At 50.4% G+C, this 20,480-nt stretch overlaps 1 protein-coding gene across 1 annotated transcript in view; it reads right to left on the bottom strand.

The window, feature by feature from the left end:
- NCOR2 (nuclear receptor corepressor 2) overlaps positions 1–20,480 on the bottom strand; it is a 443,860-nt gene that overhangs the window by 237,688 nt on the left and 185,692 nt on the right. Inside the window, exon 4 of the mRNA XM_038762437.1 lies at positions 19,853–20,030. Coding sequence (XP_038618365.1) covers positions 19,853–20,030 — 178 coding nt within the window. The remainder of the gene's footprint in view (positions 1–19,852; positions 20,031–20,480) is intronic.

The raw sequence follows: 20,480 nt of genomic DNA on the forward strand, positions 1-20,480 counted from the left end.
AGGGTAGGGATGAGGCACCAAGCCCCAGAGGTTTGCCGTAAGGGGACGGGGCATCTTTTGATGTCGGGTTTGGGCAACAAGTCAGAACAAGGACTTCACAATGCAACCGGGGGCCGGCGGGGGGGGGGGGGGGTCAGTGTTGGGGAGCGGCATTCCATAGCCAAATCTGCATCACAGCCAGCTGGGGCTTCAGCACAAAACTATTCATCCAGAGAGGGCAAGGAGGACCAGGCCCATGAGGAGGGGGAGGGAGGGAGCCTGGGAATACTGGAGCTCCACTGGAGCTCCAAAACCCCAGACTGCACCCTGGCCTGACTAAATCCCACCTGCTTCTGGCTCAGCTTTATTTTTTTTAATGATACTTGTTAAGTGCTTACTATGTGCCAGGCACTGTACTAAGCACTGGGGTAGATCCAAGCTATTGAGGTGTGACAGTGCCTGTCCAACAAAGGGCTCACAATCTCTATTTTACAGATAAGGAAATTGAGGCAAAGAAGTGAAGTGCCTTGCCCGAGGTCACACAGCAGACACATGGTGGAGCCGGGATTCGAATCCAGGTCCTTTTGTCTCCCAGGCCCGTGCTCTATCCATTAGGCCACAGTTCTTCCAAAATCTCCCATCCAGCCCAGCCCCTGTTCACCCCTCCCCTCATCAGCACAGGAATAACAACACTCGCTGACCTCGCAGGGCCGCTATAAAGATTTGTTAATTAGCTAATGTGCGTACCGTACCACTTGGAAGATGAGAGGCACTAATGTAATTGCTCAGCATTAGGGCGGGGAGGGAAGGATGAGGAGCATAAATTAAACTGGGAGCTTGGTGCATTCACCCTGCACAAGGACACACACAGCTCTCCACCAATTCTCCCACAGACAGCAAGGAGACAAGGGCATTCCACACTGGCCAGAAGGATTCCACTGGGTCCGGGCATGGTGGAAAGAAAGCTGGACCGCTAATTAGGACTTGGGCCAATAGATGACTTTGAGCAAATCACTCCACCTTCCTGAGTCTCCATCTCCCCACCCAGAAATGCCCCCTTCCTCTCTCAGAATAAAGCCAGAAGTGTGTGCCCAGGGCTGGAAATGAACAGCCCTGATGATTGTGATGCCAGCCCCATCTCTGCAGCCTGAGGCTCCTGAGAGCACTGCTGCAGCTTCACACAAAAAACCCTCCTGTCTCCTTCCTTATTTCATGTGAGCAAAAAATCACCTTGAGGGCGGTGGGGAGGGGAGATGTGTGTGGTTTTTGGGAGAGACAATGGCTTGTGCTGACCTCCACCCTATTTCCCCCATAAGGCTATTTTCAAGCCCCCGTGAGGAGACAGGCTATTGTGGCTCCTGATGCCTTGGAATGTCCTTTCTATGAGGGGGCAAGAGACAGGGAGACACACACACACTCACTCACTTTCAGGCCATTTAAGTCAGGGAAGGTGTCCCTTAGCCTGTAGACAAACCACTTCCCTCATGTCATGGTAATGAGGAAGAGAGACAGAGACACAGACAGAGACAAAGACAGAATGAATGAGCAGAAGCCACACTCAAGAAGAGACTGGCTTCCCATCAGACGGCTCAGGTGCTCTCTTCATTCATTCATTCAATCAATCGTATTTATTGAGCACTTACTGTGTGCAGAGAACTGTACTAAGCGCTTGGGAAGTACAAGTTGGCAACATATAGAGACGGTCCCTACCCAACAACGGGCTCACAGTCTAGAGGGGGGAGACAGACAACAAAACATGTGGACAGGTGTCAAGTCGTCAGAACAAATAGAATAAAAGGATGAGGGAGAGTCTCTGCAGGGGTGGACGGTGGGTGAGGGAGACAACCTGCAAGTCTGCCCAGACTGCCTAAGGAGGATAACTTCTTGAGCGACAGAGGAAGCAACGCGGAGAATGCACAGCAATTTCCGGGAGAGGCTGGTGTTCCACTAGGCTGTGGCGAGTGCCAGTCGAAGTGAGGGGGCTGCCAAGTTCACTGAACTCATTCCAACGTCCCAGCCCAATCCCTGCCAGGAGTGGCCCGAGCTAATGAAATTCTTCTGTTTCATTCACTCATTTATTTATTCAATCATATTTCTTTTAGACTGTGAGCCCACTGTTCGGTAGGGACTGTCTCTATATGTTGCCAACTTGTATTTCCCAAGCGCTTAGTACAGTGCTCTGCACACAGTAAGCACTCAATAAATACGATTGATGATGATCTCTTGAGCGCTTACTGTGTGCAGAGCAATGTACTAAGTGCTTGGTTTGAAAAGAGCAGCCCACCGGCCCCTGGAGGATGCTACAGACCACCCAGGGCTGCTGCTGCCCAAGCTTGGGCGAGTCACTGCTAAACCCACCCAGATGCTGATCGGCTCCGATCACTACCTCATCCCTGGATATCAGAGAAATCAGCAAGCTCCTCAAGGGGATGGCTGAAGCCGACAACAAAGACTGTTGAAAAAGACACACTCGTACAGACAGACAGCTTCATATGGTGCTTTGTACATACCAGGAGCTCAAATACCAAACACACATATGACACATTGCACCTAATGGTACTTAAATACTGAACATGTGCTCGCGCACACATGCACACACACACACACACACACACACACACACAAATGTATGCATGCTCACAAACTCTGGCACACTCTCATTTTATCCACTGGCCAGATAACAACTGGCTCACCACTCACATAATACAGACAAAAGTTGCTTTCTTGGCTTCCAAAGTTTCCTCCCCCTTTTTGTTTTTGGGGTGTGGGGTAGGGGGGTTTGCAATAAATGAACTAGAATGAAAGGAGGGTGGGAGGCAGACAGAAATAAGTGCAACAGGCCAAATCAGACAGTTGTTGACCCTTAAAAATCGACTCCACCCCCCCACCCCCCACCCCCGCCACCTCCTGGGCATGTCAGCAAATCCAGAGCTGTCCAAAGAGCCAGAAAGGAAGAGGAGGGGAGGGGGACGTGGGGGCGCAGCATGGCCTACTGGAAAGAGCACAGAGCTGGGAGTCAAAAGACTTGGGTTCTAATCCCAGCTCCACCAATTGCCTGCTGTGTGATCTTGGGCAAATCACATAACTTCTCTGTGCCTCAGTTTCCTTATCTGTAAAATGGGGACTAAATACCTGTTCTCCCGCAATCAATCAATTTATTGAGTGCTTACTGTGTGCAGAGCACTGTACTCCCTCCTATTTAGACTGTGAGTCCCATGTGGGACAGGGACTGTGTCCAACCTGATTAATCTGTGTCTACCTCAGAACAGAACTTTGCACAAAGCAAGTGATTAACAAATACAATAATAATGATAGCAATAATGATATTGGGAGAAAACACCCATGCAGATCCACGTATCCTCAGCACGAACAACACCAAGAAGGGGCTCGGGTGCAGGATCCTGCCACAGCCACCCTCAGGGTCCAACCAGGTGGACCAGGGCTGACCCAGAGTCAGCCCTCTGCCTCTGGGCTGTTCCCTGGCTCCCCCAGTGCTGCATCCAGCCAGTGCTTCCCCAGGCAGCACTCCCTCCAGCCAGTGCTCCCCCAAGCAGTGCTCCCTCCAGTAAGTGCTCCCCCAGGCAGCACGCCCTCCAGCCAACATTCACCCAGAGTGGGACAAGCCAGCAGCCTCACCTGAGCCTAGGTGCCCTTCTAACAAGGGGGAATCTAGGTTTGCAATCATTCTCTACTTTAACTCCCCACTGGATGCTCTACAAGCCCCTCAAATTCAGCCCAGGCGGACTCAAGAGGCAGAAGATGGAGGATGCTGTCCTGAAATGACCTTCCCATCTGCGGGCTCCGAGCCCACTTCACCCAGCTCCCCAACCAGCTGGGGAACATAGGCTAGGGGGAACGCTGGCAATGGTGATTCCTTCCCTCACCCTGAAGCTGCATCTTCTCAGAGCTGGCCTGGAGTCCAGAGCCCAGACTGAACCCCCTCTTCACTCAGAGAAGCTCTCATCTCAACATTTATCAATCAATCGTATTTATGAGTGCTTACTGTGTGCAGAGCACTGTACTAAGCGCTTGGGAAGTACAAGTTGGCAACATATAGAGATGGTCCCTACCCAACAGTGGGCTCACAGTCTAGAAGGGGGAGACATTTATGAATTCATTCAATTGTATTTACTGAGCGCTTACTGTGTGCAGAGGACTGTACTAAGCTCTTGGAAAGTACAATTCGGCAACAGAGGCAATCCCTACCCAACAACGGACTCACAATCTAGAAGGGGGAGACAGACAACAAAACAAAACAAGTAGGCAGGCATCAGTGGCATCAAAATAAACAGAATTAGAGATATATACACATCATTAATAAAATAAATAGAATAATAAAGATGTACAAATATACACAAGTGCTGTGGAGCGGGGAAGGGGGTAGAGCAGAGGGAGGGAGTAGGGGTGATGGGGAGGGGAGGAGGAACAGAGGAAAAGGGGGCTCAGTCTGGGAAGGCCTCATGGAGGAGGTGAGCGTTCAGTAGGGCTTTGAAGAGGGGAAGAGAGGTAGTTTGGCGGATGTGAGGAGGTAGGGCATTCCAGGCTAGAGGTAGGACGTGGGCTGGGGGTCGACAGCAGCACAGGTGAGACCGAGGCACAGTGAGAAGGTTAGCGGCACAGGAGCGGAGCGTGCGGGCTGGGCTGTAGAAGGAGAGAAGGGAGGTGAGGTAGGAGGGGGTGAGGTGATGGAGAGCTCTGAAGCCAATACTGAGGAGTTTCTGCTTCAAGTGAAGGTTGATAGGCATGGAGATTTTTGAGGAGCGGGATTGACATGCCCTAAGCATTTCTGCAGAAAGAAGGGCATTTCTGTAGAAAGATGGAATCCACCCTTTGGACTGGGAGGCCAACAGACCCGAAAGGAAGCTGCCGCTGAGTGCCCATGGACTAGATAGGAGGGAAGAGGCCTCAGCGACTGGCTGGGAGCAAGCGGGCCACAACCAGGTACGTCTGCCTTCCTGACTCAACAGAGAAAATCCTTCTATTTCCACGGGGGACATTCATTCATTCAATCGTATTTACTGAGCGCTTACTGTGTGCAGAGCACTGTACTAAGCTCTTGGAAAGTACAATTCAGCAGTAAAGAGAGACAGTCCCTGCCCACGCTGGGCTTACAGTCTAGAAGTGGGGAGACAGACATCAGAACAGGGCTTTGGGCCCACAGCAAGCAGAGGACAAGGCCCAGAGCCTCAGCCCAGAGCAGGGCATGCAGACCCAGGCAGTAAGCGACAAGTGAGACAAACAGTGAAGCATGAACGTGCCACACTCTTCCCTGCCTGGAAAGAAAAGACAGAATATACACACTTGCTTCCCACACCCATCTAAGGCAAGAAGCCAGAGGAGCAGGGGCAGAAAAAGAAGGAGGGACGCAAAGGAAGAATGGAAATAGCAGGAATGAAAAGAACTCACCACCACTGAATTATGGAGCAAAGTAATTAGCTAGTCAATCGCCACCACTGGTTCTAGTTTTGGGTAGGTTAATTAAAATGTAACTGAAAAAAGAAGGCTGGTTCTCCAAGGCCACTGCTGGGCAAATCCTGGGGTAAATCATCAAATGAGAAGCAATGTCGGTTAGTGGGAAAGAGCACAGCATCCAGGTTTTAATTCCCACTCCGACGCTTGCCTGCTCTGTGATCTAGGGCAACTCACTTAACTTTTCTGTGCCTCAGCTAGGTCAAATGGGGATTGAATTCCTTTTCTTCCTCTCCCCAAAGGCTGTGAGCCCAAGCGCGGATAAGGACAGTGACCGATCTGATTATCCTATATCTATCCTAGGGCTCAGCAAAGTGCTCGGCACAAAGTCAGCACTTAACACATACCACAGTTATTCCTATTAAATGAGGTAAGGCCAGAACTGGGGAATTGAGCTAGCTAGGCTCCCTCACAATTGGCCCGGCTGTGTGTCTGGCTGAGTTGTCTCTCCTCACCCTGGAACGGGAACAGGTGCTGACAAAACCATTCGGGGGTGGAATTCCAACCCTGCCATGGCGATTCATTCATTCATTCAATTGTATTTATTGAGCGCTTACTGTGTGCAGAGCACTGTACTAAGCGCTTGGGAAGTACAAGTCGGCAACATACAGAGACAGTCCCTACCCAACAAGGGGCTCACAGTCTAGAAGTCTACAGAGAAGCAGCGCGGCCCACTGGAAGGAGCCTGTGCCTGGGAGTTAGATGTCGTGGGTTCTAATCTCGCCTCTGCCACTTGTCTGTTGTGTGACTTTGGGCAAGTCACTTCACTTCTCCGTGCCTCAGTTACCTCATCTGTCAAATGGGGATGAAGACTGTCAGCCCCACGTGGAACAACCTGATGACCTTGTATCTCCCCCAGTGCTTAGAACAGTGTTGGCACATACTAAGTGCTTAACAAATACCAACATTATTAGAGAAGTAGCATGGCCTAGTGACAAGAGCCCAGGCTTGGGAGTCAGAGGTCGTGGGTTCTAATCCTGGCTCCGCCACTTAACAGCTGGGTGACTTTGGGCAAATCACTTTGCTTCTCCATGCCCCATGGGCAGCAGAGCGAGAGACAGAGCTCCTGGGTACCAAATAATAATAATAATAATAAGAAGAAGAAGAATGGCATTTATTAAGCGCTTACCACGTGCAAAGCACTGTTCTAAGCGCTGGGGAGTTTACAAGATGATCAGGTTGTCCCACATGGGGCTCACAATCTTCATCCCCATTTTACAGATGAGGGAACTGAGGCACAGAGAAGTGAAGTGACTTGCCCAAAGTCACACAACTGATAAGTGGCGGAGCCGGGATTTGAACCGATGACCTCTGACTCCAAAGCCCGGGCTCTTTCCAGTGAGCCATGTTGCTCTGCCAGGGTGCACTTAAGGAGTGGCACCCCAAGCATGGTCAGACCCAGGGGGACCCCTGGCTCAGCTCCTCCTAGAGGTGATCCACAAAGATGAGTCCAAATTGGAGCTCAATTAGTTCATTTGAAAGGAATAGAGGAAACTAAAGCTAAGAAGCAGACATTCCCTTAGTCCCCAAGGAATCCTACTTGGAGCAAATCAGACTACCCACACAACCCCAGCTCCCCTCCCCAACTCCACACACCTCTCAATATACCCTGCCCACCCCCAAGCACACTGTAGACACAGAAACAGGAAAGCACAGGTTGATTAGCGAGGTGTGTGGCACATTTGGATTTCATTCCAGGCTGTGGTTAGATGGCAAACTTCTCCTGCTGCAAAGTAATTTGCATTTCAAAAGGGCTGAGCTCTCTCTAAAAACACTCTCTCTCTCTCTCTCTCTCTCTCTCTGGAATGGGCAATGAGGCCAGCTGTGGAGAGGGCAGCTGTGGAGGGGACAGCAGTGGCTCCTGTGCCCCCTCCTCCCCCTGGCCCCTGGCCAAGGGGTAGAGCCACCCCAGAGTAAGAAGCCACTTGCCTACTGCTCTCCTCCCTGCTGGGAGCCATTAGTCCACCGTGGCAGAATCTGCCCTGGATTAGCCCGCTTTAGCTGAATCTGCCCTGGATTGGCCTGCATTGGCAGAATCTGCCCTGGCTCCGATGGCCCACACAGCAGCGTGGGTGTGCGTCTACACATGTTCAATTTCTTTATTTGGTTTCCACTGCTTGTGAATAACCTGTATTCATCTCCTCCATTACACCATAGCACATCTTATTCTTCTCGTACATTTCTCAACTGCTTAGTAAGGTTGCATTTGGGAGGCGATCATTAAATACCACCACTACTACCACCACTTCCCGCCCCTTGATCCTCTATTGCCCAGGCTACTTGGTCTTTGAAAGTTCCTTAATCAATCCCTTGATCTTTTCAGAGGAAAGCCACAGTAGATACACCAAAGCCACAAGCTCAGCTAATTATTTAGGGATAAGGAGCCTTTAACTTCCTGACCACTACATCTTTCAGTTCCCATCCATGGTCTTCATCCCAGCAATGGATCAGGCTGTTTATTCATTTTACATCAATTCTACTATCTCCTTCCCCAGTCACCCTCCTCTTCCCCTCTTCCTTCCATACTGCCTTTAAACCTCAGACACCCAGAGTTTCCTTGCAGCCTGGACCCAAACCAGGACACTGTCTGTACCTCCTCCCCACCCCTCTGTGGCTCCTTTAAATCTTCTGTCTTGGGGTCTCCCCCACAGGCCTCCTTCCCAACCTGACTCCATCCTGTCCCTGTATCACTTACAAGGGAGCCTATTAACCATGGTAATAATAATAATAATAATTACTATGGTATTTATTAATGGTGTTGGTATTTGGTATTTGTTAAGCGCTTACTATGTGCAAAGCACTGTTCTAAGCGCTGGGATAGATATAAGGTCATCAGGTTGTCCCACGTGGGGCTCACAGTCTTATTCTCCATTTTACAGATGAGGTAACTGAGGCCCAGAGAAGTTAAGTGACTTGCCCAAAGTCTCACAGCAGACAAGTGGAGGGGCCGGGATTAGAACTCATGACTTCTGACTCCCAAGTCCGTGCTCTTTCCACTAAGCCACGCTGCTTACTATGTGCCAAGCGCTGTTATAAGGACTGGGGTAGATACAAGGTAATCAGGTTGGACACAGTCCCTGTCCCACATGGGTCTCAGTCTTAATCCCCATTTTTCAGATAAGGTAACTGAGGCACAGAGAAATGAAGTGATTTGCCCAAGGCCATACAGAAGGCAAGTGGTACTAAACACTTGGAAGAGTACAGTAGAATCAGGAGACAGGGTCCCTATTATCAAGGAGCTTACTGTAACAGGTGAGACAGATACAAATTTACAAGTACTAGGAGGAAGAATGTGTAGGTCGATGTGAACAGAAGTCCTCCGGGTACCTGGAAATGCTGAGGTACATCAGGGAGAAAAAAAAAATCGACTGGTGAAAGCCTCCTGGAGAAGGTGGGATTTCAGAAGGTCTTTGAATAATGAAGATACTTTCCCACCTACTGCCCTGTCCCACATGGGGTGCACAACCTAAGAGGGAGGGAAAACAGGTATTGCATCCTCACTTTACAGATGAGGAAACTGAGGCCCAACGAGATTAATGACCAAGGTCACACAGCAAGTAAGAGGTGGAGCTGGGACTCGAATCCAGATCTCCTGCCACCCAATGCCAGGCCACACTTACCCGTCTCTCCGCTTTGAAGATGGGGAGGATTAGCCTGGCAGAGCTTGAAGAGGAGGAGCTCCAGAAAACAGCACAGTTGGGGTGGGCCTGGGGAGGTGAAGTTTTATATACAAAGCAGAACTGGAGCTTCATATACAAAGCTATGGAGGGGAGGGGGTACTCTTCTGGGCCCCAGGACCTGAACTGCGGAAGATGTGAGGTTTGGTTGGGGGTGGGGGAAGGGTGGGAAAAGAGAAATGAAGGAGTGATGTGATTGGCAAGGGAGGAGAAGGCACTATAAAGCATCTAGCATGTATCAGCAGGGAGTAAAAGATAGCTCTTGGGGGGTTTGTGGATCTCCTCATTGGCTTTCCTCCTTAACCCCCGCCCTCATAGGTGGAGAGCTCTGGGAGAGGAGAGGAGGAGAGATTCAAATCTCCTGGTGTGCTGCCCGGTTGGAAGGGCTGACGAGGTAGGAGGCTGAAATGATTGGTTTTAACGAGGTGTTTGGATTCTCTGAGGATTTCAATTAGCTGGGCTCTTTGCCCCCCACAACCACAGCTAATGGGAAATTGGCTGCAAATAAATACATTTGCCGGAAAAAAGGAAACTAAGCCCAGGAACTGGGTGACCCCTGCCACCTTCCTCCCCCCACCACCGCAAGATGCCTGTCTGCGCATCCGAGGATATGCTTCTGGCTTGCCTTCAGAAGAGAAGCATGCAGAGCCAACACATGGGGGCTACCTGTTTGTACTTAATATTTTCCACCACAGGATAATCATAATAAAGATGATGATGTGCTTAAAAATGCAGAGAATCATACCGCCCTGGAGGAGGCAGCTAATGGATTCACTGAATACTGGATGGGGCAGGATGAGGATGAGGGATGAAGAGAGGGAGGGGAGTGATGGGCTTCCCAGAGCTGGAGTAGGAAGACCCTACCCCTGGCTCCCTGTTCATCTCTGCCCAGCAGCACACAGACCCTAACCCTGCCACTGCTCTGGGACACGGCCCCCTCTAGGATGGAGCCAGAGCAGGGAGCCACCACCCTGAGAGCCCACCACAGAGGCTGCTTTCTGGGGAGGGGGGAATATGGATGGGTGCGGATTGCATGTCATTATCTACAGGTGGGTCCACTCTACCCTCCTGTGAGGAAGTGTTGTAGCTATACCAGCCTGGGAGTCAGAGGACCTAGGGTCTAATCCCACCTCTGCCACTTGCCTGATGTGTGACCTTGGATATGTCCCCTTAACTTCTCGGTGCCTCAGTTTCCCCATCTGTAAAATGGGGATTCAATACCTGTTCTCCCTCCCACTTACACTGTGAGCTCCATTTGGGTCAGGGACAGTATCCAACCTGATTATCTACATCTCCAGCACTGATCTCTCTCCCTCTCTCTAGTCTCGCATCTCCTCTACTTGGATGTCTTCCTGTCACCTCAAACTTAAAATGCCCAACACAGAGCTCCTTATCTTTCCACCCAATTCCCCCCCACGACTTTCCCATCACTTTAGACAGCACCACCCTCCTTCCTATCTCACAAGCCCGTAACTTTGGCATTATCCTTGACTCCTCTCTTTCATTCAACCCACATATTCAATCCATCACTAAATTCTGTCAGTCCCACCTTCACAACACCACTAAAATCCCCCCTTTCTTCTCCATCCAAACTGCTACCACGTTAATACATTCACAGATCCTATCCCACCTGGATTACTGCATCAGCCTCCTTGCTGACCTCCCAGCCTCCTGTCTTCCCCCAGTCTGGTCCATACTTCACTCTGTTGCCTGGATCATATTTCTACGAAAACGTTCAGAACATGTCACCCCGTTCTTCAAAACACTCCAGGGGTTGCCCATCCACCTCACATCAAACAAAAACTCCTCACCAGTGGCTTTAAAGCACTCCACCACATTGCCCCCCACCCACCTCACCTTGCTTTTCTCCTTCTACAACCCAGCCTACATACTTCACTCCTCTAGTGCCAACCTTCTCACTGTGCCTCTCTCTCGCTTATCTCGCCACCGACTCCTAGCCCACGTCCTGCCTCCAGCCTGGAACATATTCCCTCCTCAAATCTGACAATTACTCTCTCCCCCCTTCAAAGCCGAAGGCACATCTCCTCCAAGAGGCCTTCCCAATCTAAGCCCCACCTTTCCTCATCTCCCACTCCCTTCTGTGCTGCCCTGACTTGCTCCCATTGCTCTTCCCCCATCCCAGCCCCACAGCACTTCGGTACATATCTGTAATTTATTTATTTGTATTGATGTCTGTCTCCCCATCTCTAGACTGTAAGCTTGTTGTGGGCAAGGAATGTGAATGAATTATCTAGTATCTACCCCAGTGCTTAGCACAGTAACAAATACCACAACCATTATTATTAAGTACACACACACAACCATACACACACACAACCAAAAAACAAAGAAAAGTAGAGCAAAATTGTGGGTGGGTGAGCACAGCCCTGTTCTTTAGGATAAGGATCTTACAAATCTGTTCCCATAGCAGAGGCCCAGTAGTCTTGGGGAGCTGACATCATTCCTGTGTCCACCTCTCCTTCCACCTCATATAAGGTGCTCCACGACAGAGTTCTGCAGCAACCCTCTGAGCGACAATCAGCTCCTCCAATCCTGCCTAAGGGCTGCTGTCACCCCGGGGGCAGAGGCCCAGGCCCATCCCCCAGTCATGCTGAATTTCTCAATTAGGGATCACACTTTTTGCCAGTTATCTCCCAGCCAACCTGGATGGCTGCCAAAGTCAATGCAAGCTGACGCCAGGTTCATTAATAACTGGGGCTCGGCCCACTGGAAACTCCAAGAGGTTAATCCCAAGACCCAATGAAAGTTCACTCCAAGAGGTTAATCCCGGGACTCAGTGAGAGTTCCCATCATGTCTTTGGGATCTGGAGCCCAGCCGCGTCCCCAGCACTGGGGAGATCACGGCAGAGCCAGGATTGACTCAGATTTTTTTCTCACCCAAGCAGCCCCTCCCCGCCATTGGCCTTCTTTCTTACTTCTCCCACCACTCCCCTTCCTTGGTCCCTTCTGTACAGGTTCCCTAGGTGCCAAAAGCTCACCAGGGTTGAGGGTTTGGGAAGATATGCTGCCCTCAGAAATCCCCAAAACAGGAAGTGGCAAGAACACATGTACCAACTTTTTATTTTGAGTGGGGGGTGAAAACAGGTGGACAGGCTTTACAGAGCTAACAGGCCAGAAAGTTACTCTTAGGCCAGGGGTCTTTTCAGCCCTGATGGGAAACCTTCCGGTTTTGTTAAAGATTTTTTGGAAGAGCAAGGAAGGGAGCTCTGCTTCGAAAGCTGAGGGTGACGGTGTCGGTGGTCACAGCCTTTCTTGGAAGGTGAAAACCTTCCCTGGTCTGGAGTAAGGAGGCTGGATCAGGTCATCTCTCCAGACCCCTGATGGGAGGCCCAGTGAGAAGGGGAGAGCTGGGGGAAGAGCAACAGGGAGGGAATGGGAGAGAATCCATGACAGTCAGTCGGGCAGTGGTAAGCAGAGATCCCTGTAAGGGAAACATACAAATGAGGGCCAGATTGGAGAATATTGGAGATGAAATCAAACGGGACTCAGCCTCTGTGCGTCCTCTGTGCTGTCGCCTCCAGTCCCACCCACCCTCGTTCCTTAGAACAAGGCCCAGGTGGCCACTCTGGAACCCAAAGCTCTAGTCGAGACCTGACCTCCAGGCCGGAAGGTAGGAGTTTGCTTGCCTCCACTGCCAAAGCCCCACCTTTCTGTCAGCGAAGCACAGAACAATCGCAGGGGGAGGCACATGGGAAATACAGAACCAAGGACACCTGAGTGTAGGTGAGACAAGACACACAAACCAAGCCTCTGCCAAACACAATACACAGCACAAACTCAGAGAAGAAGCATGGCCTAATGGATAAAGCACGGGACTGGAGTCAGAAGGACCTGGGTTCTACTCCTAGATCTGCCACTTGTCCGCTGTATGACCTTGGTCAAGTCACTTCACTTCTCTGTGCCTCAGTTATCTCAACTGTTAAATGGGGATTAAGACTGTGAGCCCTATGTTAGACAGGGACTGTGTCCAACTTGACAACCTTATATCTACTCCAGAGCTTAGTACAGTGCTTGACACATATGCTATTGATGCCTGTCTACTAGTTTTGTTTTGTTGTCTGTCTCCCCCTTCTAGACTGTGAGCCCACTGCTGGGTAGGGATCGTCTCTATCTGTTGCCAAATTGTAATTTTCAAGAGCTCAGCACAGTGATCTGCACACAGTAAGGGCTCAATAAGATTGAATGAATGAATAGTAAGCACTTAAATATCCATAATAAAGTGGAAAAAATAAGCCAGAGAAGTAGTAGATCCCATTTGTTTTGCTTCCAGAGCGAAGCCTTAACGACTGATCCCCCAACCCCTTCAGACTTCATGGGACTCTCCATCTGGAGCCCCAGCATGCTACTCCCCTTTTTCCTCTCCTCCTCCCCATCCCCCAACCTCTGCCCTACCTCCTTCCCCTCCCCACAGCATTTGTATATATCTGTACAAATTTATTACTCTATTTCACTTGTACATATTTACTATTCTATTTATTTTGTTAATGATGTGCATATAGCTATAATTCTATTTGTTCTGATGATTTTGACACCTGTCTACATGTCTTGTTTTGTTGTCTGTCTCCCCCTTCTACACTGTGAGCCCGTTGTTGGGTAGGGACCATCTCTATATATTGCTGACTTGTACTTCCCAAGTGCTCTGCACACAGTAAGCGCTTAGTAAATACGACTGAATGACTGAATTGAATGAATACTCCTCAGTTGGACCCAGCCGCCCTGCTGCTCCCTAGGTGTAGAATCGACAGGAGTGGGCCCGAGAACCCCACAGGGGATGGGGAGGGAGGAAAATGGGGCCACGGGGACCCCTTCTGAAGCCAGGTGGCACTCAGATCCTGGAAGGCGATCAGGCCATGAGTCAGCGAGGGTGGCAGCAAGTGAAACTGGGCAGAGGACTCTGAGCTACTGGATAATTGTTAAGAGGTTGCTATGTGCCAAGCACTGGGCTAAGTGCTGGGGTAGGCACAACAGAAGTAGATCTGGACAGTCCTGACCTACCGAGGCATCCCAGTCTGACACTGGAATCAAATCAGGTTTTGGAATGGATCAGGTGGGGCATCCCAGTCTGATACTGAAATCAAATCAGGTTTTGGAGGCCAGGGCCTCCAATTGGAAGAGGGTGCATTCCCAGTCTTGCCAGTCACCACAGAGCATCCACAGCATTCATTCATCCATTCATTCAATCATATTTATTGAGTGCTTACTGTGTGCACAGCACTGTACTAAGCGCTTGGGAAGTACAAGTTGGCAACATATAGAGACAGTCCCTACCCAACAGTGGGCTCACAGCAGCAAGCAATAAGACCTCCAGAGAGCCTGGGGCAGGAACATTAGCTTGCCTGATGTGGCAAACCCCTTGCATCCTGCCCTACCTGGAGAGGGGGGTTTTAGGGGGTTATTTTTTGGAATGCTGGGGTGAAAATAGGGCTTTTATGCAAAAGCAGTATGTCCTACTGGGTAGAACACGGGCCTAGGGGTCAGAAGGACACTTGTCTGCTGTGAGACCCTGGGCAAGTCACTTCACTTCTCTGAGCCTCAGTTACCTTATTTGTAAATTGGGGATTGAGAATGAGTCCCACATGGAACAGGGGCTGTGTTGAAACTGATTTGCATGTATCCACCCCAGCATTTAGTACAGTGCATGGAACATAGTAAGTGCTTAAATACCATTATTATTATTATTATTACTAATAATAATAAACTGGGGATTAAGATTGCGAGCTCTATGTGGGACACAGACTTTGTCCAACCTATTAGCTTGTATCTACCCTAGTGCTTAGTACAGTGCCTGGCACATAATAAGCACTTAACAAATACCATTAAAAAAAAAAAGGGAACGGGAACTGGGCAGGAATTTGGCTTCAAAGAGCCAAGAGAAACGTTCATTTGTTTTTTTTTCTCTCTCTGTCACTCTTCCCCCACGCAGCTGACTTCCCTCTCTTCTCTCTCTGGCACAGGCCCCCACTGCAGCGTCCAGTTGTGTGGGGCTGGCCAGATCAGCACTGTTCTTGATTCCAGAAAGCGGGCAGGATTCCTGTGCAAACTCTGGAGCTACCAGTGTAGTAATTGAAAGTGCTGAACTTTCAGCTCTGATGACGCATCTGTTTGTTTTCAGCTAAATGCGGCAATTCGAGCCTCAATCCGGCCCCCTTCCGCATAGGTTTTTATTTCTTTCTGATGTCCCGGATAAGGGAGATTCAGAGGAACTCCACATCCTTGGAGGCAATAGCTGGCATCCATACTACCTTCTCAGCTGTCAACACTGGGATCTGGAGTGGCTGGCTGTCAGAGGGTGCTGCCATCAAGGCTGGGGACTCCGCTCCTCCACCACTAATCTCCTCACTGTACCTCGCTCTCGCCTGTCCCGCCATCGACCCCCGGCCCACGTCATCCCCCGGGCCTGGAATGCCCTCCCTCTGCCCATCCGCCAAGCTAGCTCTCTTCCTCCCTTCAAGGCCCTGCTGAGAGCTCACCTCCTCCAGGAGGCCTTCCCAGATTGAGCCCCTTCTTTCCTCTCCCCCTCGTCCCCCTCTCCATCCCCCCGCCTTACCGCCTTCCCCTCCCCACAGCACCTGTATATATGTATATATGGTTGTACATATTTATTACTCTGTTTATTTATTTATTTATTTATTTTACTTGTACATTTCTATCCTACTTATTTTATTTTGTTGGTATGTTTGGTTCTGTTCTCTGTCTCCCCCTTTTAGACTGTGAGCCCACTGTCGGGTAGGGACTGTCTCTATGTGATGCCAATTTGTACTTTCCAAGCGCTTAGTACAGTGCTCTGCACATAGTAAGCGCTCAATAAATACGATTGATTGATTGATTGATTGACTTAGAGGGGACAAGCCAATCTGGGACTTTTCCCATACTTGACCCAGCAGGGGTGTTACAACAGGGTAGAGAGGGTGCCTCTGATTTGAAAAAGAAGAATAATAATGATGATAATGGCATGTGTTAAGCACTTACTACGTGTGAAGCACTGCTCTAAGCGCTGGTGGGGATACAAGGTCATCAGGTTGTCCCACGTGGGGCTCACAGTTTTAATCATTTTACAGATGAGGTAACTGAGGCCCAGAGAAGTGAAGTGACTTGACCAAAGTCACACAGCTGACAACTGGCGGAGCTGGTATTAGAACCCATGACCTCTGGCTCCTAAACCCATGCTCTTTCCACTGAGCCACGCTGCTTCTAAAGCTCCCATCTCCAGTCCCTGCCTTTTGGGGCTGCTGGTGCCCTCCCTTCTTCAATCCTTAGGCCATCTCAGTCTTGCTGCAGCTCACCAGGGCAAGACCTGGCCTGCAGCCATCTCACTAAAGAAGTCCCAATCAGCCGGGGTCATAAAAGGCTTCCCTGACTTGCAACCAGGAGCCACAGAAAAAGATGGGGACCATCAGAGCTTGGTGAAAGTCAGTCAGCTGCCTCTGCTCCAGGTTGAGCGGCCAATGCTGAGAGTCACACTTGCGGCTGCCTCTCACCTCCTCTCTATCTCCGCAAGCCCCGACCTGATGGCTCATAAGTAAAGAAGCACCCAGCTCGCCCAGACGCTTGCCCTTCTGGGACCTAAGTTGGGGACAGAAAGGGAGCCTACGGGCTGTAGAGAGCAAATGAGTTCTGTCTGAGGAGGATGATGTCTGCAGGATCATGCCCGCTTCGGATTTAGGGTGAAGGGAAAAGGAAGGAACAAATCCCACTCTCTGAACTTCCCAGTGCACACAGTTCACTGCACTTCCACTTCGAAGACTGCTTAGGGAGCCAGAGCATCTTGGAGGCCCAGATATGGGCCTTAGTAAGCACTCAATAAATACCATCAATAGACCAAGCCTAATGGTGAAACTCCCAATCTCTAGCTCCCTCACGATAATTTCCCCACCATGCCAGCCAAGCCCATGCCCCTCAAAAGGAACTAGCACTTCAGAGGAAAAGGGATGACTTTGGGTGTGGGTGGCAAGGGGGTGATGATCAGAGGTGTGAGGGCAGCACTTCAGGCAGATCACAAATGTTCTTCCCTCCCAAAGAAGAGGCTCATTTGCATCCACTTTTTGCATACCATTCACATGATACTATTTAATGTCAAAACACACAGAAATCTCCACAGCTCTGACTCTTTCCCCAGCCAAGACCTGCCAGCTGCTGCTCTGTCAGGATGAGCTCACAAGGTTCCACCTCGTTAAGCCCAGGCTCAATTGCTTCTAGCACACAGGGGAAAGAGCTCTGTCCACAGGAAGCCCACATGCCCGTGCCGGCAACAATCAGGGTTCCCACAAGCCGCCTAGGCACGTTGGGAAGATTATCCCAACTGCCTTCAGAACCAGCCCCACTAGACCCCAGGTGAGGCTCTGACCATGAGCAATCCCTGTCTGACGCAGGCTCTACCTGCCTCAGCAAAGTCAGTCAGTCAATTATATTTACTGAATGCTTACTGTGTGCAGAGCACTGTACTAAGCGCTTGGGAGAGTACAATATAACAGAGTTGGTAGACAAGTTCCCTGCCCACAACGAGCTTACGGTCTAGAGACAGTGTTTAGAAACGGCGTAGGGAGAGCAATGGGGAGATGCACCAATAGAGAGAAAAAGGAAGGATGGAGAGGAGGGGGGCACCTCTGATGCCAAAGGACATGGTTCTACTTTCCCTTTGGCAGGCAGAAGCAGGTGGTCTAGTGGAAAAAGCACAGGCAGAGGACCTGGGTTCTAATGCTGGGGCTCCACCATTTGTCTCCTGTGTGATTTTGGATGAGACACAACTTCTCTGTGCCTCAGTTTCCTCATCTACAAAATGGGGATTCAATACCTATTCTCCTTTCTACTTAAAAATATGAGGCCAATGTGGGACTTGATTACCTTGTATCTACCCCAGCAGTTACTTACAATGCTTGACAAATACTAAGTGCTTAACAAATACCACAATTACCCCAAATCTCCACTTTCTCCAACGTGGTGGCCAAGGAAGGAAATGATATCATGACTCCTTCCTGATGGGTCCGAGAAAAAGAAGACTTTTGATTCTCGGTGGGAATCCCAAGTTCTCCTGGTTGTGGTGAGGATGGGGAAGCATAGGGAGTGGTACTGTTCCAGGATCATCCACAGGATCAGGCTTTTCCCAGGATACAATGGCACACACAGATACATCTGGGAATGCCTAGGCACCCGACAGAGGAGGCTTTACAGCTGCCTACAGGAAGGACACTTTGAAGGTCCGGCTAGTCCGGGATTGCCCACGATGGAGTAGTGACAGTCCAGTCTGGACTTTACAGAATGGACCAGATGATTCTGGAGAGAATCACTGAACCTACAGGGTCGGAAGCCCCTCCAGAACATTTCTCTCAGCTGTGCGACTGACCACCATTTCTGTCTCGTGCCCAATACTTGGAAAATGAGATTAAATTGTAAGCTCCTTGTGGGCAGGGATTCGCATCTACCAACTATACTGTAGTGTTCTCCCCTAAGTGCTTAGTACAGTGCATTGCACACAGTAAGCACTCAATATACACTACTGCTCAACTGTCTGATTGAGCTGCTGGAACTCACTGAAGGGCCCAAGGGAGCCAGAGGGAGCTATGGAACCAGACTTTTAACTCTTGCCTCCCTGAGACTTGGGTACCATAGCAGAAAGGTGAGCCTCACATGTGGAGCCTCTGTTGCCACAGGACACCCCTGGGCTGCCTTGGTGATTTTTTTCCCACGGCTCCTCCCTCTCCCCAGCTCCACACCTTGGTCTGGGTTGAGCTCCACAGCGTGAGGAGGGAATTTGAGCCGCACTGTCATCCCCGCGGTCTGGTGTGGGCCCTGCTGTGTGGAGAGGAGGCTCCTAGTTGCCACCACCATGGGAGTAGACACTGCCCTTTCCCCGCTCCCCGTTCCCTCTCGCCTGTGGCACATCCCAAGGACCTGAGCCGCCGCTGCTTCACACCCCGAAGACCTGAGCCGCTGCTGTTTTGGAGCACGCCAGTGCTTCTGTATCCATGCACAGTGCTCACTGCTGGTCCAAGAGCCCAGTTGGGCCAGCTCAAGGAGCCCAGTACTACCAGCCATCTTCCCACACTAACCCCAACACAACAGTCCATGGAGTGTTCCTCAGCTCACAGTGTCTACTGGAGCCGCTGCCACTGTAGGACCCATCGCAGCTTAGGATCAACCGTAATGCCCTTTTCTTCTCCAATGCCTAGGTACTTTGGGGGTGCTCTCCTACCCTGCCCCCGGGCCACGTGGCTCTAAAACGGCAGATTAGGCTACAAGGTGGAAATCATTGAACCACTGGCAGAGGAACCAAGAGCGACAAGGAGGAACCACTGGAGACTGAGGGGTGCCAACTTCCTGCTCAATCACCAACGAGAAGTCACGGAACCCGACTGACAGCACAGGGACTAATGATGGTTCTCTCCCATGGGAGCATCTTCAGCAGGGTCAGGGAGAGCTGAACATGTCAGCTTGGGATGGACTTCTGAAAATGGATGGATGTGTAAAAACCCCACCCATGTAAGCAGTCTGTTCTCAGTACCTGCACAGGCGGCCATAGCTGAGAACTTCTGGACAGGGAGTGGGATTAAAGGTGCCTGACATGGAGCGAGCTGCTGCCTCTGAGCTCTCTACGCTACACCTCTCTGAAGCCAACCTCCAGTTTTCCCAGAGAGGCCCATTCCAGGCCTCTCCCAGAGTTAGGCGGGGTGGTCATGAGGTTGGGGGCAGGGTCCACAGCACCTCATTACCTTGGCAAGGTCCTCAGTTGGGCCGTGCTGGCTCTGGCTGAGCAGGGGAGAGTGGCGCAGCAATGGATCCTGCAGGACTTCCAGCCGTGGCCGCTTCGTTTCGATGAAATCTACTTCCGACTTGCTCAGGTCGGACAGGTAGGAATGGGCCTCTGACCTCAGGTGGAGCTCCTGTGACCTGAGGGCAAGAGAAAGAACAGGATTTGTCTATAACATGGGGAGTCAATGCTTCTTCTCCCTCCTCTTAGACTGGGAACCCTTGTGGGCCAGGGACTGTGTCTGATCTGGTTATCTTGAACCTACCCCAGAGCTTAGTACAATGCTTAGAACAGAGTAAGCACTTAACAAATACCCCTATTATTAGTATTATCATTATTATTCTAGGACAAGGCTGGGAGCAGAGGAGGAGGTGGACTAAATGACCTCTCAAAAGCTCAGTAAAACTGGGGACTGGGCAGCCCTTATTATAACGTGTTCCAGCTTTAAGGAGTTTGTAACTACTGGAGCCTGAGCAGACCCAACACTAGTGTGGAAGAGATAACAGTTTGAAGTTCTCTATCAGAAAGAGAGACAGAGACAGAGATAGAGACAGAGACTCTCTTTCTGTTCCCCTCTCTCTCCAGCTGAG

The sequence above is a fragment of the Tachyglossus aculeatus genome, chromosome 21, assembly GCF_015852505.1.
Source record: "Tachyglossus aculeatus isolate mTacAcu1 chromosome 21, mTacAcu1.pri, whole genome shotgun sequence".
NCBI lineage: Eukaryota > Metazoa > Chordata > Mammalia > Monotremata > Tachyglossidae > Tachyglossus > Tachyglossus aculeatus.